Source organism: Pseudonaja textilis, chromosome 1 (genome assembly GCF_049901715.1).
Source record: "Pseudonaja textilis isolate UNSWEBS1 chromosome 1, rPseTex1.2, whole genome shotgun sequence".
Lineage (NCBI taxonomy): Eukaryota > Metazoa > Chordata > Lepidosauria > Squamata > Elapidae > Pseudonaja > Pseudonaja textilis.
The window spans coordinates 332,799,799-332,827,000 of NC_141990.1; the positions used below are offsets into that span (position 1 = coordinate 332,799,799).

Consider the following 27,202-nt stretch of genomic DNA (forward strand, 5'->3'; position numbering starts at 1 on the left):
GCGGGATCCCCGGCGAGAGCAAGATGGCGGTGAGCGGCAGCCGCGACGGCGGCGGGGTGGGGGGCGGGGGCGTCAGCGGGAGGGGCGGCTCTCCTCCCCTCCGGGTGGCGGTGAGCGGCGGCGGGTCCTGACGTCCTTCTCTCCGGCCGCAGGACAAGGAGAAGAAGAAGAAGGAGAGCATCTTGGACCTCTCCAAGTACATCGACAAGACCATCCGCGTGAAGTTCCAGGGCGGACGGGAAGGTGAGCGGCGGCGGCGGGAGCGGCGGCGGGGGCTGCCAGTGGGCTGGGCGACCGGGTTGCGGTGGCACGGAGAGTGCCGGGCATTTCTCCCTTTCTCTCCCCACAGCCAGCGGCGTCCTGAAAGGCTTCGACCCGCTGCTCAACCTGGTGCTGGACGGGACCATCGAGTACATGAGAGGTGGGTGCCCGAAGCCCCCTGCCGTCCGTCCGTCCGTCCCCCCGACCGGAGGGAAGGAGGCAGGCGGCGGCCCTCGGGCTCTCCCCATGAGGGGTGGGAGACGGGGGTGGGCGGGGGCTTTCCTCTCGGACGTTTCGTGGCCCAGCTAGGTAACCTCATCGGGGCGGGGGGGCGTGTGTGTGTTGTCCTGCTCTCCTATCTGCTGCTCTGGGGCCGCGGCCTTTGCCCAGGGGCGCCTGCCCATATAACGCTTTCGGATCCCCCCCTCCCCCTTCAGATCCGGATGACCAGTACAAACTCACGGAAGACACCCGCCAGCTGGGCCTGGTGGTCTGCAGGGGAACCTCAGTGGTCCTCATCTGCCCGCAAGACGGGATGGAAGCCATTCCGAACCCCTTCATTCAGCAGCAAGATGGCTGACCATTGTTCTGTGGTTCAAGACCTTAGGAGGAGTGGAAGGCGGTTTCTGGAAAGGAGCCACATTTCCAGGAGAAATTATTTTTTTATGCTCATTTTGTATATGAGGAGGAGGAACTTATAATATTTGTTCTTGTTTTGCGTGACACTGTGTGGGGGCCAAGAAATAGTCTTACAACGAGATGGTGTCTTTTGCCTGCAGTGGACTTGGACCATCTTTTCTGCTGTAAACCATTGAAAGCACATTGGAAAGTTTGGTAAAACCCAACAGACTATTCTGGTTGGTTCCTGTTCCTTTAATCTCTGGATAAACAATCCGATCGCTTCCTGGTTTGGTTCTGTGTCCTCAGGCCTTCATCTTTGCTGATAACTCTGTTGTTTTCTCAGGAAGGCATCTAGGACAAATGAACAGTAGCCACGTGAACATTTAGTCATAAAGGAAACGTGATAAAATGTGTGTAGTTTGTGAGCATTCCTTTTTCTTTTTGTTCCTTGTTGAAGGAAGAGAATTTATTTGACAAATAATAAAACGCATCCGGAATCTTCTCACAAGTCGAATGTAGGAAAATGTGAAAACTCATGGGTAGTGCACATTGAGAAAAAATTGTAAACTGTCAATTTAAGTGGTAGGCTGGGCTTGAGGCACAACAGCTGTTTTCTTCAAAACGATTCCTGGGATAGAATCTTGAACCTGGTCTGTATCTGCTTGCTTGGTGGCAAACTGCCCATCTTTGCTTGTTGGGCTAGAGACTTTGATCCACAGCAAAAAGGCAATTATTCCATTTACATCCTGGGCCGAACAGTGGCCCAGCTTCCTTTTCCAGGTTCTTGCCTCTCTCCGGGCAAGCGGCGTTTCTATCTTGGAGACAAAATGGGCAAGCAAGGGCTTGTGTGCCAGTCACCGGGTTGTGGTGAAAACCTGTGTTTGAAAGGTGGGGGAAGCGTGGGGGGGGGGGGACCATTGGCTGCAGAAGTTGGGAAAGTAATCCGGCAGCTATTGATAACAATTGTCTATACCCAAATACAAGATTTCCCAGGCCAACTCACTGAGGGATAATTTTTGACTGTACATTTCTCTGTACTTAATGCCATATTGTCATAATGAAGAACATGTTGAGGACTAAGCAGACTTTGATGGACAATCACTAAAATGGATGACTTTGTTGAGTAAAAAAAACCTGAGGGAAGAAAAATCTGAACTCACACCTTCCAATTTCCATTGAGGTTCATCTTGGCCCTCTAAGGGGGCTTCTTACCACCTTTTGCCACTGACCAATAACATGAAAGGTGTGCGGTATGAATGAGAGTAAAAGTGAGGTGCTAAAATAAAGCCTTTAAAATCCACTGTAGGCTCCTATAGGGTCTGCAGGTCGCTGCTGCTCCAATGCTGCATAACTTCCCTAATGTTAGGAATGTTATAATGGAGGGCAAACGTGTAACACCAAGTAGTCTGAATCTCAAAAGATAAGGGTGTTAAAAAGGAAGATAACACAAATGGCAGTCGGTCGTAGTCAAAAATGGTTCTTTGGGCCAAGGAGGGATTTGCCCACGGCTGACTTGTTTCACCAAAGGTACACGCGGCCTCCCAGGCACAGTGTAGCCCCATCGTTCCTGTTCGGGTTAAGTCTTTCAAAATTCCACTTGTTGCAACGTTTAGGTAAGGGTCAAAGACTTGGGCAGCTGAGCAGTTACTAACATTTCACCCTACTGTTGTATTATGCAACTCGTGGTGGCAAACTTTCTTAATACTCCTGCCGCCTCTTTTCCTCATAACAGCCCTGGGCTGTGCAATCGGAGAGAGAGAGAGAGAGAGAGAGAAATTGGTGCAAAAGTCAGCCAGCCAGCGCTGATGCCTAAGGCGGGACTGGAACTGGTGGTTTCTCGGCCTGCACCTTCGCCCCGATACCAAACCGCCTTCCCACTAGTTACCTTGTGTCACCTTTTCTAACCTCAGGATTGGTGTTCCTTCTCCTCTTGTACGGAAACGGTTGTACTTGCTCCAGGTGGACAGGCAAGCAGGTTTGCCACCAGGCAGCAAGTGGGCATGCGGGGTTGTGACATGGGTCCCTGGGCAAAGGAGCCTGGCCTCTATTTTTAGGGTTGGAGTGGTGTCTATATCGGGCCTAGCAACTGCTCGGCTGGCCCATCCCCAGGGTTTGAACGGGAGCCAAGGTCACAGGACAGGAAGGCGTTTTATTCTGGGTTCAGCTTCTCGAGTCAGCCAGCCGCCATGGATCCGTCCCCGTGTGTGGCAGTTCAGGCCAACCCTGAGAGCGATGCAGTCCTGGAAGTGGGGGGGAAGTGCTTCCCGGTCAACCGGTGGGCCCTGGCCCGCCACAGCAGCTATTTCGAGGCCATGTTCTTTGGTGGCACCCGGGAATGCACAGAGCGGCACATCCGGATCCAGGGGCTTGAGGCGGAGCCCTTCCAGGCGCTTCTAGACTTCACCCGGACAGGCAGCCTTGGCATCACCCCTGGCAATGTCACCAGCCTTCTGCAGACGGCCGACTTCCTGCGGCTGGAGGCTGCCAAGAGGCGCTGTGAGACCTTTCTGGAAAGGGAGCTGCATGTCTCCAACTGCCTGAGCCTCAGGGCCTACGCACAGCACTTTGCTTGCGTGGCACTTGGTTCTGCGGCCCTCAATGTGGCCCTCAGCCACTGGGCCGACGTGGTGACCAATGGCGAGGTTGAGGAGCTGCCCAAGGAGGCTCTGATGGAGCTGCTGCAGAGTGACGAGCTCTTTGTGGCTTGCGAGGACGTGGTCTTTGACACGGTGATGCAGTGGGTAGTGGCCGATCTGCCCGGGCGGGCCAAGGATTTCCTGGAGCTGATGGGCCTCGTGCGAGTGCCCTTCCTCAGCCTCCCCTTCCTTGGCCGCCTGGTGAAGGGCAGCCAGTGCCCCGGGATGGGCACTCGGGCTCAGCTGCTGAAAGAGCTGGACCGCTTCCCCCCCCCCCAACTGGCAGGATGCTGCCCAGGCCCCCTGCGCGAGCCGGAGCTATGAGACTCTCTTTGTGATGGCCGGGAAGCGTGACCAAGAACAGCAGGAGCTCTTCCACTTCCTGCCCAAGACGGGAGCCTGGCAGGCCTGCTCGCCGCTCAAGCGCAGAAACCTCACCCAGTATGCTGTGGCTGCCGTGGGTAATGCTCCTTCCCTGGGGGTGGGAGGAGGGTGGGCTCCGGGCTGCAGCCCCGTAACAAGAGGGGGGCAGGGAGAGAGTCATGGCTAACGCGGCTCTGGGCTTGCTCTGCTCCCTAGAAGCCCCCTCACCAGAGCTGCACGGTCATGGGAAAGGCTCTTGGGTGCTCTGCCCTGGGGCTGGTTCCTCGCCTTGTGGTTGCTGGGCCTTTGGCCTCCCTCCCCAATGCCCAGGGTGGAACTGGAAGGAGGAGAGAGCTGGGACTTGAGTCGGGGGCTCTGCTCCAAGTCCTGATGGGCTGCAAGCTAGGAAGGGGGAGAGTCTTCTGGATGCACTCTGGGCAGTGGCTCTGCTTCTGGGTGGCAGGGCCCCCCCTCACTTCCGAGCACCGCGTGGCTGGCCAGGGTGGGGCCTGGGCAATTTGGGGGGAGGTGCCCCCTTTATTGCCAAAGTGAGCGATTTCGAAGCCCTTTGGGAGGCCATCAGGTGTCGTGGCCCAATAAGGAACGGACTGTTCTGAGGCAGCCTACCTTGAGGCTCCGCTTCTTGGGCGACAGCTGCTACCGGGGCTCCCCTTGGACCTTTGGCTCCAGGCAGGGCTCCCGCCCCTCCCCCTCGGTGGGTGGCAGTCAACCTGCCCCCCCTTGGGATGCGCAACTCGGTGCTGCTGTGAACCCGCCCAGTGCCATGCTGGTGCTGAGGTCCCGGGGAAGGCAGGGAGCCGCCTCCGCCAAGCCTTTCCCTTTCCCAACCAGGAGCAAAGTGCCAGCCTTCCCCGGGCACAGAGCCTCCTCCTTTCCCTGTGCTCTCTCTGCAGGCAACCTCCTCTTCGTCACGGGAGGGAACTTCCGGGAGGAGTTTTTCTGGGCCCCCGTGGACTGGGTGTGGATCTACAACAGCTGGGAAGACAGCTGGCTGGAGGGGCCGGCCATGAAGGAGGCTCGCGATAGCCACTGCGCCGTGGGGGTTGGCTTCCACCTGTATGTAATGGGGGGGAGCACCCTGGAGGGCGTCACCCCCAGCGTTGAGCGCCTCGCCCTGGCGGACTCCTCCTGGAAGCCCACCCGCCCCCTGATCCACCCCGTGGAACGGGCTGGAGCCATCGGTGTGGGGACGCGGATCTACGTGGTCTGTGGCCTGGATGAAAACGGGGATGTCTGCCGGGCCGTTCAGCGGCTGGACATAGAGACGGACATGTGGGATGTTGTTTCTTTCTCACCGTTGCCAAGGTGAGGCGGGCCGGCTTTCCCTTTGGGGGAGGGGGTGGGCTGCAGAGAGGGGAGGACTTAGATGTTCCCTGGCGTCCTGTGTGGCCGAAGGAGAGGTCGGGGCCGAAGGGGGTCTTGGGGGCCATCTCTGCCCTTCCTCAGATGTGCTGCTTTGGGGAGAGATTCCTTCCTCGTGCCAGGTTCAGCTAGACGAGGCTACCGTTTGAAGGGCCACCCCAGATGTGGAGCACCCCATTACAGCTTCTCAACACGACTGAGCTGTTGGGCTGCTGGCAACTCAGGCTCTGTGGGGAGCCCCAACCGTGGATCCGGGTCGCTCCAGAGACCAGTGTTGTTCGTGGGGTGGCTCCATCCCCCCCACCGCCCCGCTTCTCTTTCCTTCAGGTATGACCTCTGTGTGGCAGCCTTGAACGGGGCCCTCTACACTTTTGGAGGGGGGGCCTTCCGCTTCGACGTCTACACCGACGAGTGGACCCCCGTGGAGGACGATGGCCTGGCTCAGAAGTTCTTTGAAGGATGCAGCTCAGCCAACGGACGCATCTATCTGCTGGCAGAGAGGCGGGGGAACGCTGCGGTCCCAAACATGGTGATTTTGGACCCCTACAATGAGACGTGCCAGGAGCTGGGCCACCGGCTCCCCTGCCCACTCCCTATCCATGGCATGGCCTCTGTGCGCAGGTTCAACACCTGGGCGGGCCAGGCATAGTCAGGGGTGCTGCCACCTCTCTTCTGAACAGGTCCCCAGGGCAGAGATCAACCTCCACGGAGGGTACACCTGAGCATCCCTGTTCTGGCAACATTGGCCCTGAGACACGGGGGGTGGGGGATTCCTTTCTCAGATCCAGAGTGGGAGCCCTCTTGGCTGTTCCCTGGTGTCAATCCTGGAACCCGCAACTGAAGGTCCTCCAGCCCCCATGAAGCCGGTCCCTGCATTCAGCCTCAGTGCATCCCACAGGCTGAACACACCCAAAGCTCCCAGGCGCTGCTCTTCAGGCCCCATCTCACCTTTCTTGCTCTCCCCTGGTAAGACCCCCCCCCATCTTTTCCAATATCTTTCCTAAAATGGGGTGCACAGGACTGACCCGTGCTGAAACACAGGGGCCTCTTTTGGTCCTGGTTTGACCTATTGATGCAGCCGGGGATGTCATTGCTACAGTCGGGGAGGTGCCACCTGCCCCCAGGAATTTGTCTGGTTTTAGCAATGTGGCTGACCACTGTATTTAGACAATTTACATGGCCACCTAGCCAACGTACAGTGCAGGGTGGCAGACAGATCAACCAACCAACAGTAAAATCAAAAACATAATGACGTAACACAGATTACATCGCAGGCGATTCGGCAGCTATCCAGATCTGTCAGGATGAATGAAGTTATTATCCTCTTCCATCCAGATGCCTTCGTGGGGAGCCTAGCTTGACACAGAGGTTTCTTTGATTCACTCTGAACCTCCCTTGCCAGGCGCTCCTTGGGGGGGGGGGGTTTGCGCACCTGCGCCTTTGGGCTTCGCCAGAGGGGGATTCAGCAGGTTCTGACCAGTTCTGGAGAACCGATAGCGGAAATTTTGAGTAGTTCAGAGAACTGGCAAATACCACGCCTGGCTGGAGATTTTACAGTATCCTTCCCCTGCCACGCCCACCAAGCCACGCCCACAGAACCGGTAGTAAAATAAAATGGAATCCCACCACTGGGCTTCGCCCACTTCCTGCTTCTGACCCGCTCTGGGGCCCCTTTCCAGAGCAACTCCTGGCCTGAGTTTTGTGTTCTGGCTGGGATTCTTTTAGGGCAGTTTGAAATCCCCTCCCCCCAGCCAAATGTGGGGATGACCTTCTTGGCTCCCCTTGTCTGCCAGGTTTTGCCCCTCCCCCCCCTTTGTCATCATGGGAGCATTGGACATTCTGCCCCGATGATTATAGCGCCAGACTAGGGTCACTGTGATGTAGTTCCCCTTTTCTGAAAACAGACTGTTTGGAATGGTTTTGTCGCTTGTAGGGAGGACATTCCCACTGGGTTTCCTTTCCCAAGTCTGGGTTGGCCTCCGTCACCCCCAGGAAGTGGGATGCGGAGATGCTGAACTCGATCTCCGTGTTTTTGCAAATTCGTTTGTAATTTATTTTCTATTTTTTTTATTAGTCTTTTTAAATTTTAGGCTTATAAATATAAGAGAATATTTGTACTTCAGGGTTGAACTTCAGGGTTTTTGATGCTCTCTGCACTCTTTTTTCTGCAAACCTTTCATTATCCAACAAGGTAACAATCAGTTTTAGGCTTATGTTTTTAAGTCGTTGGTTTGAGCACCTATTTATTTGTGTCATAAATTTATACATCTTTAATAGTAACATTTAAGCTGGATTCTTACTTATGGTTTATGTATACATTTATTTTAAACTTAAATTATCTCCGTCTGAAAGTTAAGCATACCGAGTTGGAATGTAAACTGTGTGCCAAATGAGTTACTCCAGGTGGTTTCCATATACCAGGGCGATCCCTCAGCCCAGCACCTAACGGGGTCATGTGGTGCCGGCAAGAGAAAAAGGGACAAATTGTACATCCGCAAAGACACCCAGTCAGGGCTTATTAAGGTAACAGGTAACATCTTCAGCACAGAGATGCCAGAATTTGTGGAACCCTGAATGTTGGATAATGTTGAATTATTGCATGAAATGTGAAAAAGATCTCTCTGTCAAAGAAAAATGGATAAATTGGGGGGTGGAGTTTCAATGTTATTAAATAAAAATAAAAAAATACCATCGCTAGCAGGGGTGGGAGCGCCTCCTTTCCGTCAGTGTCCCGAGGCAGGCCTCTCCTTCAGACCGAGGGGATCAGCGCAAGACTAACCCCGGGGCGGCGGGGCCGGGACACGCACCCAGTCCAGCTGGGAGCCAAAGGGCAGAGGCCACTGGACGCCCGGGGCTCGGCGGCTCTTCCGGGGGACGATCACGGGGCTGACCCAACGGACCCCTTCGGCTCGGTCCCGGACTCGCCCGGCTTGGCTGCGCCTCGGCGGCGGCAGGGTTTCCCAGCACCGTCCCCGGGCAGCTCCGAAGCCTCGGGCGCCGGCGGCAGAGTCCCGCCTCTGCGCTGCCCTGCCGGGCGGGGCGGACTGGGCTCCGTGGCGCGCTGAGCAGTCGCGGGGGCTCGCGGCTCCCTTCCGCGAGCAGACCTCGGGGGCTCTCAGGCCGGAGGGCCGGGCTGGCAACGCGGGGCTGCCTCGCGAAGCAGCAGGTCTTCGCGGGGTGACCAGGGCCGGGCGTAGCCGTCGCGCTGCAGCAGGAGCCGGTTGAGGGTCTGCTCGAAGTTGACGTGGTTCCGCGCCATGAACAGATACTCACGCCGCTCCAGCAGCGGGGGGCAGTCGCAGGTGTTGGGCACCCAGACGTACTCGCGCGAGCGCAGAGGGAAACGGTTGCGGTAGGTCTGCTGCACCTGCACGTCGTAGCGCGTCTCGGAGCCGACGTAGCGCTTGGAGAGGATCCGTGCTCGGAAGACTGCAGGGAAGAAGCCCGCCCGCCGATCAGCCGCTGTCCCGCGGCCTTGCTCGCCCATTCCCCGCTTCATCCTGCACCGCCCCCCGCCCCCCTGGTCCACGAGCGGCCGGCTGCCCCTGGATACGGACTCGGCGCGTTCCTCCTCGCGCGCTACCGCCGGAGTGCCGGCCTGTCTGCTGCCTGAGGCTCCTACGGTACGCCGGTGAGGCAGAGCCGATGAGCCGTTTTGAGCGCGGACGTCTTCCCGGACCATCCAAGCGGATTTCTGTGCAGCCTGAATGGATCCTAACGTGGACCGACTGAGGGAAGGAAGCCGGCGCCACGGGAGACCCGAGTGCCGTGCCCCTGCGCAGCCAGTCTCCCCTTCAGCCCAGCCCGGCAAGGGGAAAGACTACCTACCGAAGTCGCTGTTGCAATAGTGATGTAGCCGTTGCGACTTCCCTCTCCGCGGGTCGCATTTCCCACAGGGTCCTACAAGGCCAGGAGGAAGAGAGGGGAGGGGAGGGAGAGACGGCCTGAGCTGCTGCTGCTGCTGCTGCTGCTGGCAAGGAGAGGACTAGGTTTGGGCCTCCTCCTCCTCCTGGATTAAAGGCAGCAGCCCATGGGGAAATTGCAGGGGGGGGGGAGCATGCTTTTCCAACTGCCTAGACCCACCCCGTTGTTTCTGGTCAAGCTGCCACTCCTCCGATCTGCAACCTTTCGATGATGCCAGCTGGTTGTGGGGGGGTCAGTTCCCCTACACATCTCAGTGATTTCCTTAGTGCCAATGTCACAGGTGAGGGCCTGGCGGAATTGCACCTGTTGGCTGTCCTCTTGTTTTACTGAGGAGCTGCTGAAAATCCAGTGGGTAAATCTTCTCCCGGTCCCGACTGAAAGCAGCAATGACCACTTTAGACCCTCTTTGGGCAAGTGGCAGAGACTCTGTGAGAGGAGCAGTGGGCCCTGTTGGAAGGCCTACAGGGCTGTTAGGGAGAGCCCCCTGCCCAGGAGCAGCCAAAGAGGGAGTGGAAGATGTCAAGGGAAGGGGCTCTGATCAATGGTCAACGGTCTGTGCCTGAGTCTAGGGTTGCTATGGCAACGATTCTGATGTCCAGCAGTCCTGCTGGGCTGCCTGTCCCTTGCTGGGGAGAAATAGTTCCCTGAGATGCCTTTGGGTTGTCCATCATAGGCAGGTTCTCCCTGGACACGAAGAAGAATTTTCTAATAACAGAGCCGTTCTACAGTGGGACCAGCTGCCTGGGGAAGTGGGGTGGAGGGCCCCTCCTCTTTTAAAGAGGGGTTGAAGAGGCTCCTATCTGGGTGCTGTAGAAGTGGCAGTCAGCAAGCAAGCAAGCAGGCAAGCAGAAAGGAATCCAGTCCAGCTTGCCCAAAATCTAGTGCAGGGTAGGGTGGAAAGGTGCCAGCAAAAGGCGAAGAAGGTAGCTGTGGACACTCTGGCTGGAGGGATCAGAGCCAGCCTCTCTTGAGCCCTGATTCCCGGGCTGGGCACCCCGCCCCCGCAAGGAGGATTTAGAGGCTGGAACCAGGGGTGGGTTTCTACCGGTTCCGTCCAGCTCTGTAGAACCGGTTGCTCCGAAGAGCAGCAGACATAGAACTGGTTCTATGTCTGATGCTGATGTGGCCCACCCGCCTGCCTGGGCTCTTACCTGACCTTTATTTCCTGCTTTTTCTACTGCAGCTGCTTTGCGCAGCACAGCTACGGTTGAAAAAGCAGGGAAAAAGCGCTTTTCCAACCACTGCGCACTTGCACGCAGTGCTGCTCAGTTGTCCGGGCAGCTCAGCAGGTTGTAAATTGCACTCGCACGACTCGCACATGCGCACGCGACGCTAATAGAACCGGTAGTTGTACCAGTCAGATCCCATCCCTGGCTGGAACCGGTTTAGAGAGTGCGGGGGCAGAAGCCCAGCTGGCCAGGGGGGTGGAAGGAACTGGGGATGCTTTGCCTTGAGAAGGGAAGGAGAAGCGTCACGTTCTTCCCTGTCCCGAAGTGTACAACAGGCATTTTAGTCACAGGAAGGCCAGGAGCTGTTCGATCATGGAAGGTGCCACAGACTTCCCTTCGCTGGATGGATTTGAGTGAAGGGCTTGTTGGAGCAGGATGGGAGTGGATGACCTCAAGGCCCCCTTCCCTGCTTCACAGGGCTACCTGCCTGCCAACTCATGAGCATCTCTTTCTAAGGACTCTCCCTCCCAAGAGCCAATGCCCCCCGCAGTCCCCCCCGCGCCCCCCGAAGAAAGGCCTGACCCCTCTCTCGGGAGCACTCCAGTGGACTCCCAGTTCAGGTCCTTAGGAGCGGCATTAACAAAGAATACAGTAGCATTTAAGAAGTTGCGGGGGGGGGGGCACCACTGAGCTAGAGGATGCCCCTGTATATCTGTGGGCCTTTGGGGCCAGAGCTGGGCCACAGGGCAGCTGTTCCACCTAGAAATCTGTCGTGCCTCACCTGCCCATTGCTCCCCTTCCTGCCTCTGCCAGAGAAACAGAAATGGACGGTCTGGATAATTGGGGGCTCTCCCCCCCCCCCCCATGCCTGCCCCAGAGCTACCTGGCACTGCAGGAGTCCTCAGGGGTGCTGGGGTGACCTTCTTCTGGGCCGCCTCCTGGGCCGCCTCCTGGGCCTTGGTGAAACGGCGTGTCGCTGCTGTGGCTTCAGAAAAGTCTGCAGGGCCTTCTGGGTGCTGGGCCTCGACCTTCCTGGCCTGCGGCTGGCGCAGAGCACGGGCCTCCCCCTGCGCATGGTGGAGGGTCTGCTTCCTTGGCCCCCAGTACTGGTAGTCTATGCTGAGGCTCTCCTCCTGAAAAAGCACCTGGCAATGGGGTGGGGGTGGGGGGGGGTGTTAGCCGAGGCCCAGGCGCACTTGCACCCCCTTCCGGCTGCCTGCCCTTGCAAAGCTGCTCCTGTGCCTGTGCCGTTTCCTTCCTTGCGTTCCAGTTTAGAGAACCAGGAGAAGCCAGGACTGTGGGCCGTTTCCCGCATCTCTAGGGTGAGGCCCACGAGTCCTTGGGTGGCCTGGGCCTCCCACCCAGCTTTTAGTGCCCAGAGGTGGCCTCCTTCAAAGGGGCTAAAAACAGTGACTGTCCCATTTCTGTTTTCGAGGGGGTGGGTCCCTTCTCACCATGATAAACAGATCCTCGCTTGTGGGTCCAGTGGCCTCCAGGGTCTCATGCCCATTAGCTGTGCGAGAGTAATGCCACTGGGTGCCTGCTGCCTCGAAGGCACCCGGCTCGTCCACGTCCCACTCCCCGTTGAGGATATAATGCTGGTTTGCTTCCATCAGGGCTGCAGAGGGAGAGAGCACAGGAAGGGTTGGGGGTGCCTGGGTGGGCTCGGCAGAGAGAACTAGGTGGCAGAGCTGGGGAGGGGGAGGGAGGCCTTTAGTTTGGAAGTCTTGGTTGCTTTGAGAAGCAGCCATCTGGGCTGCTGTGCCAAGGGCTGGACCGGCACAGCACACAGATCCTGGGAGGCTGCGGCCCCGTGGCTTTGATCCTTGCTGGCTCTTTGGGTCAGAATGTGTGCGAGCGAACCAATGGGGGGGGGGGTTTGCAGAAGGCGCAAGGGCCCCGTCCCTCTGCTTTGGTCAATCACTTATCTACTGGACAATCCTTTATCTGAAATGGTACAGGGTCTCCTGCTGTTGCAGGGGGTTGGTCTAGAATACCTTGAAGGTCCCTTCCAACTCTATTATTCTATGTTCTTTCAGGGAGCCGGGGGGGGGGGCACCTCCAGCCACAGCGCCCTCTGACGAGAGGAAACCTTCCTGAGATCTGGCCGGGAGAGGGAGGCGACATGCCCTGCCCTTCTCCGGGACTGAGCGGGCACTGCTGAATGTGGAGGCAGCCTTGTGTTCCCATGCCCACAGGCCCTGGTGCCTCCCCTTGTCTGCTCTGGGCCATTTTCCCTGAGCCGGAAGCTCTCCTGCACGCACACCCAGGAGAAGAGTGGACAACGTCTCTGGGGTGGCACGCTAGGGTGTGTCCTCACCGGAGGCCATTGGCATGCTGAGCCTCCTCTTGGGGAGGGGCCCCCGGGGGCTGGGGCTTCAGGCTTTGCATCCCCATCGTGGAATTGGGCAAAGGAAGGGCCTGGCAGGATTGGGTGCCCATCGCCCCTCCCTCCCTGCCCACCTTTAACCTCCGGCTGGCACTCTCCCTCCGAGGCTGCCTGCTGGGATTCCCCCCACCCCTCAGCCCCGCCATGGCTGTGGCGAGAGAGGCCCAAGGGGGGAAGGCTAAGGCTGACCGGAGCTGCAGCCAGGGAGGAAGCAGCACGGACCTACCGAGATAGTTGCGGCTGTTGTCCATTGCCCTGATCTGTCTGGCTCCGGCCGGGATCCGGGTCACGTTCCTGTACCCCAAGAGACCTGTTGGGGAGAGTCGGAGGGGAGCCGGTCAGAGAAAGGCGGAAGCGAGGGAAGTCTGGGGAGTGGGGCCCAAGGGAAGCGAGACCTGCACTGGGGAGACCACCTAAGGGGCCACCCTGGCCTTTGCAGCCGCTCCCCACTTCCCTTTGGAGGACTGGGGCCTCCCTGGCCGCTCTTGGGGGCCCTCCTGTCCTGTTCTGCACCGAGAGAGCAATGCTTCCTTCCTCTCCATCCTCCCTCCCTTCCCTCCCCTCCCCTCCTCCCCTCCCCTCCCCTCCCTCCGCCTTGTCTCAGCCTCTTATTGGACCGTCCGTTCTTGCCCTCTGAAGAGGTCAGGCTCTTCCCGCCTACCAGGGGTGGCTTTTCTCCTCTGTCCACCCGGCCCCGGGAGTTTGCCTGATGCAGACCTCCTGGCTTCTTCCCTCCATTTCTGTGCACCCGGTTCAGCGCTGTTTCCTTCTTAATCCTCCCTCGTTGCGTCACCCGCTCCCAGTTTTCTTTCAGGTTCTCCCTCCCCCGGTCTGTTTTTGACTTCCAGTTACGCCATTCCAGCCACTTCTAGACTCATCTTCACACATGCCAGGAATGGTGGCATGAAAATGCCCAACTCTTTTGGCGACACCTCCCATGGGCCACGCCGGGGTCTCCATGCCAATTCAGGGAGTGGAGGGGCGCCCAGGAAGGGCCCATTTTCCACCTCTTCTCTGCTGGGACAGAGCCTGGCCCCGTCTCCTCCTTCCCACCCTCTTTCCTTTCTCCTCCCCCCCCCCCAGCTCCTCTCAGGGCCATGAAGGCAGCCTGCCCCCTCACGGCCGGCCTTGGCGTCTGCTCTCAAGAGTTCAGCCTGCATCCCCCTCATCAGACTTGCTCTTAGACGGAGGGCCAGTCCTTTGCCGGGTGTGCCGACATGCAGTCTGCCTGGCTGAAAAGCGTTGTGTTCCAGAGGCCCAGTCAACGTTTTCTCTGCCTCCTCCCTCACCCGCTTCCTTCATCAAAGGAAGCAAGGACATCCCCCCCCCCTCCCCCGGGCTTCCTTCAGTTTCCAAAATGCACCCCTGGTTCTCCCCTTGTCAGAGTTCATGGCAACATCTCTGCATCACCACCCGGGAGCCTCACTTTCATCTGTGCACCACCCACACACACACCCCGTTTGGTACACACTTTATTTCCCGGTGTGCACTTGTCAGCTCGAGTCTTTGAGATTGGATGTGAAGTGCGCAAGAGGTGGGACGGGCCAAGAGGGCACAATGACAACACAGGTACGGTAGGACTTGGGTCTGACATCTGCAACTGTGTCATTTGCACAGTGGTGTTCTCGCTAGACAGGTGGATACGTTTCATCCAGACTGATTCCATACGAATCCTTTTGGTGAATTTCACAGACTCACAATGCGCCTCTCCCTTCATCACGCTATTCTTAGCCGTTTCCGTCCTGCTTTTGGTCTCCGGGGGCATCTGCCTGTTGCTTAGGAGTGCTTTTGTGTTACTCTTGTGCGCCAAGAATGCTGAGACTCTGGTGCCCATCCAAGAGTGTTGGTGCCCCCTCCGTGGGCAGGAAGGATCTGCAAAGCTGCGGGGTGCCCTGCTGCCCATCGTGAAGGGCTTCAGCTTATGGGAAGGAGGGTGTCAGGTGCTCGGCCCGCAAGCCTGGAGGTGGGGCTCCTAGAGGACACCCGGGTCACCCTGCGTGTCAGGTGGGCAAAACCCACCTTCAGGACAGCCCCAGCCAGCCAGCAGAGCAGGAGCAGGAGCAGGGGAGGGAGGAGGAGGGAAGGGGGAGGGGGAGGAGAGGCAAGGAGTTGGGTTGACAAACGCCAAAAGCCAAAGCTTCACCCACGTCAGCACATTCAATCACCAGAGGCGGGAATCGTCGCCCGGAAGGCTTCCTGGACGAAGACACAGGACTCATTCCTGCCCCCACAGACGCCACAGGCATCGGCCAGGGCCTCGGAGCCCAGGATCCCATCACAGCCAGCTCTCTGAGGGATTGGACAAAGGGTGGCAATTAGAAGTGCTTGGAAGAGACGCCACTTGTTATGGGGGCTGGAGAAAGCCCACCGCAAGGCTGCCCTACATCCCCACTCACCGCTAGAGCTGCCGCTCAGGGATGTCCTGGGGTGGGACAGGGAAACCCTCCCCAGAGTAAGCATTTCTCCTCGCCCCTCCCCCCACCCATAAAGCCAAAGTCTTGTTTTGTGGGTGGGCTGCTCTTCCTCCTGAGCTCTGCTCCTCTAGAAAATGGCGACACCTGCGGCTTTCCTTAGTCACCTGGTCAACATGGAGGCTGCTGTTGCTCCAGCGCCTCCTTCGTTTGTGATACACCTCACTTGTGTGGGGTTTTGTGTTTTTATCTTGCTGTGCTTGGAGAATGAGGGCCGAGAATGGGAGGATCTGGGCCACCTGTCCTTCCACTGGCCAAAAGGGGGGAGGGCCAAGAACAACATTGAACAATCCAGCCAAAGGTAGTTCTTTATTTATTCACACCAAACAGACTGCATCTTGCCAGAGTACCCTTTACTGCCCCTGCCCAGGGGTGGGATTCTCCCAGTTGGGCCCAACCCCTTCGTGCTATGATCACCTGGCTCCAAACCAGTTTGCTCCGACAAACATGTGGGCCCTCCCACCCGCCCCTACTCTTTCCCAGGCTCCGTGTCTTTTTGTTCGAGCACAGCTGATTCGTAAGGCACAGTGTTCTGCTGCACCTCAGCTGTTTTCTTCAGCTGCTGTTGAAGGTAAGTATTAGCTATTTTAAACACGGAGCCCGCGCGCAGAGCATGGCGTGTGAGCACGCAAAGCATGCGTTCACTGAACCGGTGGTTATACCGGTTGAATTGCACCCCTGCCCCTGCCCCTGCCCAAACAGAGACACCCCGGGGGGTTCCTGGGGAGGGCTCTCCTAACTCTCTTCCTCTGCCCCCAATCAGCTCTGGGCTGGGCTGCTGCTTGTCTCAGCCCCCACCCCCTCCCCCTCCCCGGAATGTGCTTCCTGGGAAATCCTCTGGCACTGCTTCCATCACACCCCTCCCGCTCACAGGCAGAACCCACCACACCCGAGGATGCCGGCTGACTCACCAAACACCGGCCACTGATGCAGAGTTCTGGCGATGCTGGGCTGCAGGGGGTTCCGTCCAGGACTCGGCCAAAGCTGTAGTAAAAATTGTGCCCAATCGCCAGGCAGTTAAGGTCACAGAGGTTGGCAGCTGGGGGGGCAAAGGAGGCAGAGGGGGCATGAGAGCCAGGCAGTGGTACAAAAAGTACCCCATCATTTGACTGGCGGCGGGGTTGGCCTAAAGGTCACACAGCACCAGACCAGGGTTGAAGTTCTTCAGTCCCTCTCGCTGCCTTTGCTCCAGGGGGTTGGCCAGTGGCGCACTCTGCCCCCTCGCAACTGACTTTCCTCCAGCCCTGGGCAGCCCACCGTTGGGGGATCCCAGCTCACTTTCCCCTTGGGTGGAAGGAAATATTTTAAAATTCTCTCTCCCCTTTCAGCAAATTCCCATCCCGGCAATGGTGTGTATGTGAAGCACACAACACACACATATCTAGAGTTCCCAGCAGAGCCCTGATTTCTGGGGCCACTTTGGCACTTCAGTTCTGTCTTGGCACCATTAATGCTCTGCTCCACTACTTGCGCCCATCCTCACAATGCAGCTCTGGTGGGATTTGTAACCTTGCTGAGCCAGTCAGACGTCAGACCGACTCTCCACACTTGTCCCAATAAATTGGGTCCTACATCTGGTTTGCAATCAGAGCAGAAGATGAACCCCACAGGAGAAGAAGGCAGACGACACGGGCTGAATCCCTCCCTCCTCTCCCTGGTCGTCTTCTTTGTCCCCAGACACAGCTTCTCGGAAAGGGCAAGGGGGCGGCAAGGGTGGGTGGGCTTCTTCCCCAGCTTCACAAGGCTCTGAGGCTCCACCAACTGATGCCACTAGGGTCTTATAGGAGAAGCCATTGGCTGACACCTTGTCCTAAGCTGTGTAGGATGTGAACTGGACCCAATGTCAAAACCCACAAAAATAAGACACAAAACCCACGCTCAGCTGGGGATAGCCTGGCCTAGACAATCTTTTGGGGGGCCCAGCCCCCCTGCACATTTGAATCACTGGACGATGAAGTTCGGTGGCCATTTGCCAGAGCAGAAAGTTTAACTCCTCCTGCTCAATTCACTGGCAATCAACCTGTTTCCCCACTGCCTCCTCCTGGGGGCGGTTTCCTCCCTGAGGGAAGCCTCCAGTCACGCCCTTCACGGGGACCCAAGGAAACCTCTTCCAGTGGATTGATAGCACCTTTTAATCTCATAATGATGCTCTGAGGCTTTTTTCTTGAAAAGGGGGAAGCATTCGTGTCTGCCAGTCATTGTTTATAGAGGTAGGGGGGGTCTTTAGGTTCCCCCCCCCCCCAAGCATAGGACTCCAAGCCATGAGGCTCCCTCCCTTCAGGATGGCCCTTGCCTTGACTGGGGAGCTGGAGAAAGCTGGTCACCACGATCAGGCCCAGCACTTACCAAAGTGAAGCTGGAAAGGAGCCCCCAGCCAAGCCCCCCCCACCCCAGTGGCCTTGAGGGCCTGGCTCTCCTCCCCGATGCTCTCACCTCCGTGGAAGGGGACCCACTGGTACTGGGCCTGCCCCCCTAGGATGGGCCTGCTGTTGTAGAGAGCGCACTGCATGGCCCTGAAGGGGGCAGTGCCGGCTGGGCAGGCCTGTGAGAGAGAAGGAAGGGAAAGGACCACCGTTAGCACACGACTGCGGGGTGGAAAGAAAAGACATGTCCCGGCTGACTTCCTCCCCCAAGCATTCATTCTGCACTGCTCCCCCCTCGCTTTCGGTTGGCAACTCTAAAAAGACCATGGAAATATTTTATGAGTTGGCCTTCATCCATTCAATAAGTGGCACGCCCATAAGAGCCAACAGTACCAAACAAGAACACACCAACACTCTCATTCAGAATCACAGAATAATAAAATTGTAATGAAACGTAGTAACACTTCAAAAGCACGTGGTGGCCTCTGCCACAATAGATAGTCCTTGATTTATGACACCAATAGAGACTGGAAAAAAAATCATCTTTAAGTGGTCATTAAGCACCTGACCTAATGAGCTTTTTTTGGTATGGCCGTTAAGGAAACCACCCATGACTGTCAAACTAGACATCCGGTGAGTGCAACTTGCCCCTGGCTTTCCTATTGACTTTGGGAAGGCCACAGATGGCGATCACACAGCTGTGTGGTAAATGAGCACCAGCTGCCAAACTCCCACATCATAAGCACACTGGCTATATGGACGCTGCGATGGCCATTAAGCGTGAGGACTGCTTCATCACCTTTTTCAGTACCATTGTTACTGCAAATGAATGGTGGTTAGGCAATACACAATAAAGTCAACAGCAAGCTTCACACGTCAATCTGTCAAATACGTTGATGACTAGCAGTGAGAGCAGTCTGTCGATGGAACGACTTGCCTTCAGAGGTTTTGGTTGCTCCATCCCTGGAGGTTTTCAAGAAGAGATTTGGATAGCGGGGGGCGGAGCTGGTGTCGCGATGATACGGCATGCGATCTTGGAGATTGTGGTCTTGAAACAAGTACCCAAAAGAGTGAGAGAGATGAGAAGAAAATACCGATTCTTGACTAAATTGCTACTTAAAAAAGAGGTGAATTATAGATGGCTGATTCCAGAAGGTTTAATGTTCACATGGCAAGAACAGAGATATAGAATTGACTCAATTGAGAAAGCTGAATCATTTTACACAGAATTTTTCAGAGGGAAAGAGGAAGAGGCAGAAAAAGAAATTTCACTAATTGAATTCCAAGAGGACTGCCAAATGACGACTGAAAAAGAAGAAGGTGCAGTAGGTGGAAAGGAGTAAGCCAAAGAACAACGTGAACCAAGATCCATGAGAGCTGTCAAACCTAACCACAAAATATAACCATGGAAGAGAAAAAAATAGATTACGATTAATATAAATGGACTTAATTCAGCCGTTAAAAGAAGGAAAACCTTCCATAAATTAGAGAAATTAAAATTTGATATAATCTGCCTACAAGCAGTACATATTAAAAAGCTATATGAACAATTGTTGATACAGCCAAAATTAGGGAAAATATTTACTTCCTTGACACAATGCAAGAAAAGAGGAGTGGTTTTATATATTAAAGAGACCATCCCAGCGAAATTTATTTATACTGATGACGACAGAAGAATACTGATGGTGGAAATAATGGACAATAAAATGAAAACACTCCTGATTGCAATCTATGCCCTGAATGACAATCAAGAAGAATTTTATAAAAAATTGCATATGAAAATAATTGTACTGGACTATACTAATATAGTTATGATGGGAGATTTTAATGGAATTGTAGACAATAAACTGGACTATACAGCACAGAAAACAATAAAGCAAAACAGAAAGACTCTTTTGCTTTTTTATGGTATAAAGGAACTAAAACACAGGGGTATTTTAGAAGACATTATATACGGGAGTCTCTGTGGTTAAACTGGGAGAAGATTAAAAGACAACGTTATTTGGAAATTCCAGTCTGGCTATCAACTGTTGAAGCATTTTCTTATCCTATAATATACAAAAAGGAATAAACAGTTAGATATGGTGAAATATCGAATGAAAAGGGTGAACTTAAATCTATACAAAAACTAGAGGAACAAGATATAAAGATGAATTGGTTTTCATATGCGCAAATACATTCAAGGTATGATAAAGATTCTAAAACAGAAGGTTTCTATGATAAACTGACTGACTTAGATAAGATTTTGTCTGGTACTGATGAAAAAGTGATTAAAAAATTGTATGGATATTTATTAGAAATTAAACTAGAAGAAGAACAAGTTAAAGAAAGTATGATTGCTTGGGGGAAGAATTTTGGATATGGGATCGATTTAGAGAAATGGCAAAAATTGTGGTCTCAAAATTATAAAATGACAATGTCAACAGCATATAAAGAAAATTTGTATAAGATGTGTTACAGGTGGCATTTTCCCCCGACAAGAATAGCAAGAATGTTCAAGAATAAATCTGAAAAATGTTGGAAATGTCATCAGACACCTGGCTCATATTACCATATGTGGTGGACTTGTGCGTATGCTAAAAAATACTGGACTAAAATCCACACGTGGTTGGAAAAAATGACAAAAAAACATATAGATTTGAAACCAGAGATATTTTTATTGGGAATTTTACCTGAAATATATAGTAAAGACTTGAAATACCTGATTGTAAATGTATTAACAGCGGCTAGGATTGTATTTGCTAAAAACTGGAAAAATGAGAAAACACCATCACAGGAGGAAATCATTAAGAAAATATTGGAATCTGCTGAAATGAGTAGATTGACATTTGAAATTAGAGAACAAGATGATAAACAATTTTATAAAATTTGGGATCTATTCTATCAATGGTTAGACAATAAAATATAGTAATGAAATATGTAGACTTTTAGAAAATAATAAATATATAAAGATTCTTTCCTTATTATATCTACAAAATGATTCTAGGATAGATTTGGGATGATAATATGAACTGTCATAAAACAAATTAAGTAAAATATGAATATTTCGTAAAACATGAATGAATAAAAGTATAGTCAAATGATTAATAATATTAATGTATTTAATTTTTGATTGAAAATACGAGATTATATACAATGTAATTGTAATTGAAGACTATGAAATGGAAGCACAAAACAATTTGTAAACCAACCGGCACACTGTATGTATATATATGGAAGATGGCTTGATGTTTTTATGTTTTGTTTGTTTATGTTTGTTTTAAAAACCAATAAAAATTAAAAAAAAAAGAAGAGACTTGGATAGCCACCTGTCTGAAATGGCATAGGGTCTCCTGCTTGGGTAGGGGGTTGGACTAGAAGACCTCCAAGGTCCCTTGCAACTCTCATTCTGTCATTCTGTGAAATGTGATGTTTTTATACAAAAGTCCTAGAATACAAGGCTGGATGTTAACTATGCATCTTGAATGTAAGCACAAATCCACAAGGCCCCAGTGCTATTTGTGCCTACCTGAAACTTTGGGCAGAAATTGACCCCTGCATTCTGTACCCATTCTGAGTGGTGTGGTGGCCTAGTGGTGAAGACACTCACCCCCCACTCAGAAGGTCGAGTGTTCAGTCCTCGATAGCAGCAGATGTTTCTCGCAAAAAGAATATATCTGCTGAGAGCTCTGTGTGGGCATCAGGAAGGGCATCTGACCAGTAGATCTCAGTTCCATTCATTCTGTCATGCCAACTCTACCCCCACACGCACAGAGTACAGATTAACAGAGTTGGAAGGGACCTTGTAGGTCATTTAGTCTAACCCCCTGCCCAAGCAGGAGACCCTACACCAGTGGTGGCTAACCTTTTTGGGCTCCTGTGCCAAAAATTGTGCGCACACTAGCACACACGTGCGGCAGCACCCAGAAGGCAATGCACCCTCCCCTACGTCCCCTACGTATGCAATCCCAACCCACCCACCTACTCCGCACTGCCCACCTACCTGCACTACACCTCACAGCTGATTTTTAGCCGGTTTGAGGCCTTTTTCCGCCTCCCAGAGACTTGAGGAAGGCTTCTGCAGGCCGAAAACTAGGCCTGTTTCGTCACTTCCAGTATTTCCAGAAAAACAGGAAGTGACAAAACAGGCCTAGTTTTCGGCCTGAAAAGCCTGCAGAAGCCTTCCTCAAACATCTGGGAGGCCGAGAAAGGCCTCAAACTGACTGAAAATCACCTGTGAGGTGTGCGCATGCGCAGTGAGGTAAGTTTGCCTGCAGCTCGCGTGCCAGCACAAATGGCTCTGTGTGCCATAGGTTCGCCATCATGGCTCTACACCATTTCTGACAAATAGCAGTCCAGTCTCTTCTTGAAAGCCTCCAGTGTTGAAGCTCCCACAATTTCTGGTTTCACCCAGTCTATATGTGTACTTTTGGTTTTTCTTGCCTAAGTGTAGGACTTTACTTTTCTCTACATTGAATTTCATTTTGTTAGATAGGGCCCAGGGTTCAAGGCTGCCAAGATCCATCTGGACCTTGAGGCTATCTTCTTCTTGGGTGTTAGCTATTCCTGCCAGCTTAGTATCATCTGCAAATTTGGTAAATTCCCCTTTTATTCCCTCATTGTTTATGAAGATATTGAAGAGTCCTGGGTCTAAGAGGAACCTTGTGGCACCCCACTGCTTACTTCCCTCCATGTAAACTTAGACCCATTAAAAACTACTGGTTGAGTACGGATTGCCAGCCAGTTGCAAATCCATCTGGTGGTGGTGCTATCTATTCCACCTTTTTCTAGCTTACCAAGAAGTAGGTTGTGGTCTACTTTGTTGAATGCCTTGCTGAAATCTAAGTATATTACGTCCACAGTATTTCACTGGTCTACTAATTTATGTTGAAGAATGAAATAAGATTGGTTTGGCATGATCTGTTTTTAACAAACCCATGCTGACTGCTAGTTATTACTTGTTTCTAGATGTTGGCAGATGTTTATTTTTTTAATCTTTTCCAGTATCTTCCCGGGTATTGACGTTAGGCTGATTGGTCTGTAGTTTTCTGGGTCTGTTTTTTTTCCCTTTTTTAAAGATGGGAACCACCTCAGCTCTTTTCCAGTCCTCTGGTAGTTCCCCGGTGCTCCAGGATTTTTGAAAGATATGGTGCAGTGGTTCTGAGATGACCTCTGCCAGTTCCTTTAAAACTCTGAGATGTAATCCATCAGATCCCGGTGATTTGTGTTCATTGAGATCAAACAGATGTTCTCTTACTATTTCATTTACAGTTATGTTTTTGATAGGTTGGCCTATAGGATTTTGTGTGTGTGTGTGAAGACTGATGCAAAGAATGGGTTAAGCAGCTCTGCTTTCTCTCTGTTGCCTGTTACATCCTTGCCATCTTCTCTCTTTAGTAGACCGACTGCTTCCTTGATTTTTTTCTTGTTATTTATATGTTGGAAGAAACTTTTTTTTATTATCTTTGACTTTTGTTGCAAGTCTTTGTTCGTTCTGAGCCTTTGCTTTCCTGACTTTATCTTTGCAGATTCTGGCTATCTGCTGATATTCTGCCTTAATTGTATGTCCTTCTTTCCATTTTTTGTACTTGTCCTTTTTGTCTTTCAATTTGTCAGAGAGATCTTTGTGCAGCCATGCTGGTTTGTTATTGGATTTGTTTTTCTTTCTCAGTGGTATTGTGCTGGTCTGGGCTTTTATGATTGTACTTTTTAGAGTTTCCCAAGATTCTTGAGTTGTTTTCCCCTTTAGGATTTTCATCCAAAGGAATCTTTTCCAAGTTCTGAGTTCATTAAAATCAGCTCTTTTAAAATCTAAGACTCTGGTGTCATTCTGTTTGGCGGTTTGTGTTTGTGTTATGTTGAATTCTAGTATGACATAGTCACTCTCATCCAAGTTTCCTGCAGTTTCAACTCCCTCTATCACTTCTTCTGTGTTGGTAAGAATTAAATCCAGTATGGCTGTCCCTCTAGTTCCCTCCTCTACCTTTTGGCAATATAGTTGTCAGCTGGGTTGGTTAGGAACTTATCTGATTTCTCACTTGGTGCAGAATTAGTTTTCCAATTGATATCAGGGTAATTGAAGTCCCCCATTACTATTGTAGAGTGTTTCCTACATATAGTTGTTAGTTGGTTGGCAAAAAGGATATCTATTTTTCTGCTTGATTGGGTGGCCTATAGCAGCGGTCGCCAACTGGTGGGCCGCGGCCCACTGGTGGGCCATGGGAAAATTTTGATGGGCCGCAGAGAAATCTCACCCTCAGAGCACCCTCACAAAGCAATTAATCCAGGCTGCGCAGAAACACAAGGCTGCATGGCCCACATAGTCCGCGGAAACCCTCCCTGCCCACTCACTCCTTACCAGGTAAACTTGCCTGATAAATTGCTATTTTTCCTTTTTCCAACCATCATCAGTTCTGCTGTGCCGGGAGATTAGCTAGAAAGCAGGAAATGGTTGAATTTCTTGCTTTCTAGGTAGTCTTTAGATCTTCGGCTCAGGAGAGCCGAACCTCCCTTAGGACTGAAGGTTTGCTTGCAAGCAAATTCAGTGCAGACTCACAGCAAGCAAATTTGAGAGACTGAGCTAGCTGATGGCAGATAGATAGACCACTGAATGATTCTGTGAGCAACTCAATCTGCCTGCTTTGCCTGATTTTGGGTTAAAGTTGCTCTTTTTTATAAAAAATTCAATATTTACATGCATGGTGTGTTGCGAGTTAATTTTGTGAGTTTGCTTGAAAGCAAATTTTATGTGACAGACTGAGCTGGCCAATGGCAGATAAGATAGATCTCTGAATGAATCTGTGATTCTGTGAGCAACTCAATCTGCCTGCCTGTTTTGCCTGATTTTGGCTAAAAGTTGCTCTTTTTTAAAATAAAAAATGCAATATTTACATGCATGGTGTGTTGTGAGTTACTTTTATGAGTTTGCTTACTAGCAAATTTTATGAGTTTGCTTGCAAGCAAATTTTATGTGACAGACTGAGCTAGCCAATGGCAGATAAGATAGATCTCTGAATGAATCTGTGATTCTGTGAGCAACTCAATCTGCCTGCCTGTTTTGCCTGATTTTGGGTAAAAGTTTCTTTTTTAATAAAAAAATTCAGTATTTATATAAATATTTATAATATTTACATACAAGCCATGCCCAGCCAGTCGCATGACCACCAAGCCACACCCACAAATTAAGCCACACCCACAGAACCGGTTAGTGGTCCCTGGGATCTAAAATTATGAGTTTGGTGGTCCCTGAGGTCCAAACGGTTGGCAACCCCTGGCCTATAGTACACACCCATGGCCATGTCATTCTTTTTTTACTTTTATATTGAGCCATATGCATTCTGGGATGTTTTCATCTTTGGTTTCATCTTAGTGGTTGTTTACATACAGTGCACCTCCTCTTTTATGGGGTCTGGGTTTTTTGAACAGTTTGTATCCTTCTATCAGTATGTTTCAGTCATGGGTTTCATCCCGCTAAGTTTATTTCAATTATATCATATCTGCCTTCATGTATTAGTAGTTCAAGTTCACCCTGTTTGTTCCCCAGACTTTGTGCATGTGTATATAGGCACTTGAGGCCTTTATGTCTCACCCTGGCTATACTTCATGTTTGAGTTTGTCTGCCTTCCCACCCCTCCTTTCCCCATTATATGACTTGCTTTCTAGGGGTTTTTGCTTGGAATAAGGTCCTGGGGGTCCTCAAGATTGGTCTCCCGCCCCCCCTCAATTTTAGTTTAAAGGCCTCCTGATAAGTTGAGCCAGTCATTTTCCAAAGACATTCTTCACAATCCAAAAGCCCATCATGGAGATAGCACAGCCCATGGTCCAGGAATCCAAAAATTTTTTGGTGACACCAATCCTTTAGCCCAGTGGTCAGGGAACAGGGGTAAATTACCCCAAATGGGGTAAAAGTGAAAATCTGGGGGTAATGAGGAGGTTGCGCTGGCCAATGGCGGAACTATCGGCATAGCAGCAGTTATTAAAACACCCTTGAGGCAAATTTATCCCCTCCACCCCACCCTTGTTTCCTGGGTCGGAAATGACTCCAGGCTAGATTCTGCAAGAGCCGCGCCGCCCGTTTTTTAGGGGAAGGCGAGCTTCTGGCATAGGGCAGAGCATTTTGGGAAAAGGGACGCTTTCCCCCGCGCTGCGATGACCGCACGCTTTTCGCGCGCAGTTTGTGTCACCGTGGCTCCCAAATATCATCCTCCCTTCCCGCTTCCTCGCCCCCAGGCCCTGCCTGCCTGCCAACTAGCCAGCCAGCCCGGCTCCCTCCCCGAAGCCTCTCATCACTGCCAGGCACACAGGAAGCGAAGAGGCACCTGCAACTGCCGCCTTGGCCCCGAGAAAATTCCCAGAAGCCCTCGGGAAGCCTGGTGACATTTCATTCCCTGGAGCGAGCTATCCCGCCTTCTTCCCAGCCGCGGGGGAGGGCACCTCCTCCCGCCTCGACCTCCAAATTATGTGTCAGCAGCCTGAGGTGGCCGGGGAGGGGAGAGGCCGGGAGGGGTAACGTCTGCGTTTATAAATTTTTTGGGGGGTAAGAGGTAAAAAAGTTCCCTGACCCCTGCTTTAGCCAGTGGTTCACTTCTAGAATTCGTTGTCCTCTTACTGGATGTTGTCCTTTCGTTGGCAGTACAGATAAAAAAACTACTTGGGCACCTAAATTCCTGACTTTCTTGCCTACCTGCTCATAACCATTCAATATTGTTTTCAAGTCCTTTTTAGTGTCATTCATCCCTACATGTGGTAATAGAAAGGGGACTGTGGGTTTTATTATTTAGGTTCTCAGCCACATCTTTGATTTTAGCTGCAGGGAGACAACATACTTCTCTGTCTGGTCTTACAGGTGGCTTGTTCTGTTCCCTTGAGAATTGAATCTCCTATCACCAGCACTTGCCTTTTTTTTCCCCTGAGGGAGGTTTGGGTTTTTTTCTGTCTGTCACAGACGCATTCGATGGTGTTACTTTTTTAGAGATACTTGATGGTGCTTCTTTTCTACGTGTCTGCAAGTTTTCTTCTAGCCATGAAAGTCCATGAAATGGATTGCTTAGCACCAGTGGGGCTGCATCAGACTGGGCTGGTTTGGACGGGGGTTTTGTACTCGGTTTGTGTTTTTTTCTACGCGTGACATGTTTCCATCTGTCGTCTTCTTCTTCTTCTTCTTCTTCTTCTTCTTCTTCTTCTTCTTCTTCTTCTTCTTCTTCTTCTTCTTCTTCTTCTTCTTCTTCTTCTTCTTCTTCTTCTTCCTCTTCCTCTTCTTCTTCTTCTTCTTCTAAGAGGTCAATTCTTTTAGAAGTTGTTTGATCATTATTATGTTCAATTTGGGCATATTCTTTTTGCAAGGTTTGGGGTTTCTCATTTTGTGGATTGAGTTTCAGAGGAGTTTCTGCTTTACTTTTTCTTCTAGTAACGTATTTGGTACATATATAGTTTGGGTATTCGATGGGCATAACCCCCAAATTAAGGGATTACAGGGTCATAAAAAGGAAAAAAAATTCCAGACCCATAATAATCAGGAGGGATTCTCCATTTATGAGGAAGCGGTCTGGGCCAGTGGTGGGATTCAATTTTGTTTTACTACCGGTTCTGTGGGAATGGCATGGCTTGGTGGGCATGGCTTGATGGGCATGGCAGGGGAAGGATA

General features: G+C 52.1%; 3 protein-coding genes across 5 annotated transcripts in view; 2 read left to right on the top strand and 1 right to left on the bottom strand.

Moving 5' to 3' along the window:
* The first annotated feature begins 2 nt into the window (after window positions 1–2).
* Window positions 3–1,291, top strand: LSM7 (LSM7 homolog, U6 small nuclear RNA and mRNA degradation associated). Its single transcript, XM_026722510.2, has 4 exons — window positions 3–29; window positions 153–243; window positions 350–421; window positions 699–1,291. Exons 1-4 carry the CDS (start codon window positions 24–26, stop codon window positions 839–841), a joined length of 312 nt encoding a protein of 103 aa, XP_026578295.1. The 5' UTR covers window positions 3–23; the 3' UTR covers window positions 842–1,291.
* Window positions 1,292–1,537: 246 nt separating this feature from the next.
* LOC113451163 (kelch-like protein 21) lies at window positions 1,538–7,535 on the top strand. The gene is given in 4 exon segments (XM_087922927.1): window positions 1,538–3,779; window positions 3,781–3,979; window positions 4,796–5,207; window positions 5,592–7,535. Coding segments are annotated over 4 exon segments (1,644 nt in total). The 5' UTR covers window positions 1,538–3,068; the 3' UTR covers window positions 5,914–7,535.
* A 22-nt stretch (window positions 7,536–7,557) lies between these two features.
* ADAMTSL5 (ADAMTS like 5) overlaps window positions 7,558–27,202 on the bottom strand; it is a 29,960-nt gene continuing 10,315 nt past the window's right edge. The window contains exons 5-13 of one of the 3 annotated variants that reach the window (XR_015741343.1): window positions 17,651–17,759; window positions 16,129–16,256; window positions 14,912–15,035; window positions 12,973–13,056; window positions 11,812–11,975; window positions 11,241–11,502; window positions 9,093–9,164; window positions 7,954–8,693; window positions 7,558–7,834 (exon numbers count right to left, since the gene is read on the bottom strand). Coding sequence is in view for 2 of the 3 variants with exons in the window: in XM_026722525.2 (XP_026578310.1) it covers window positions 8,380–8,693; window positions 9,093–9,164; window positions 11,241–11,502; window positions 11,812–11,975; window positions 12,973–13,056; window positions 14,912–15,035; window positions 16,129–16,256; window positions 17,651–17,759 (1,257 nt within the window). In the remaining variant the exon portion in view is untranslated. Of the gene's footprint in view, window positions 8,694–9,092; window positions 9,165–11,240; window positions 11,503–11,811; window positions 11,976–12,972; window positions 13,057–14,911; window positions 15,036–16,128; window positions 16,257–17,650; window positions 17,760–27,202 lie in introns of all 3 variants that reach the window. The other 2 variants (XM_026722525.2, XM_087922926.1) reach the window with 2 other exon arrangements.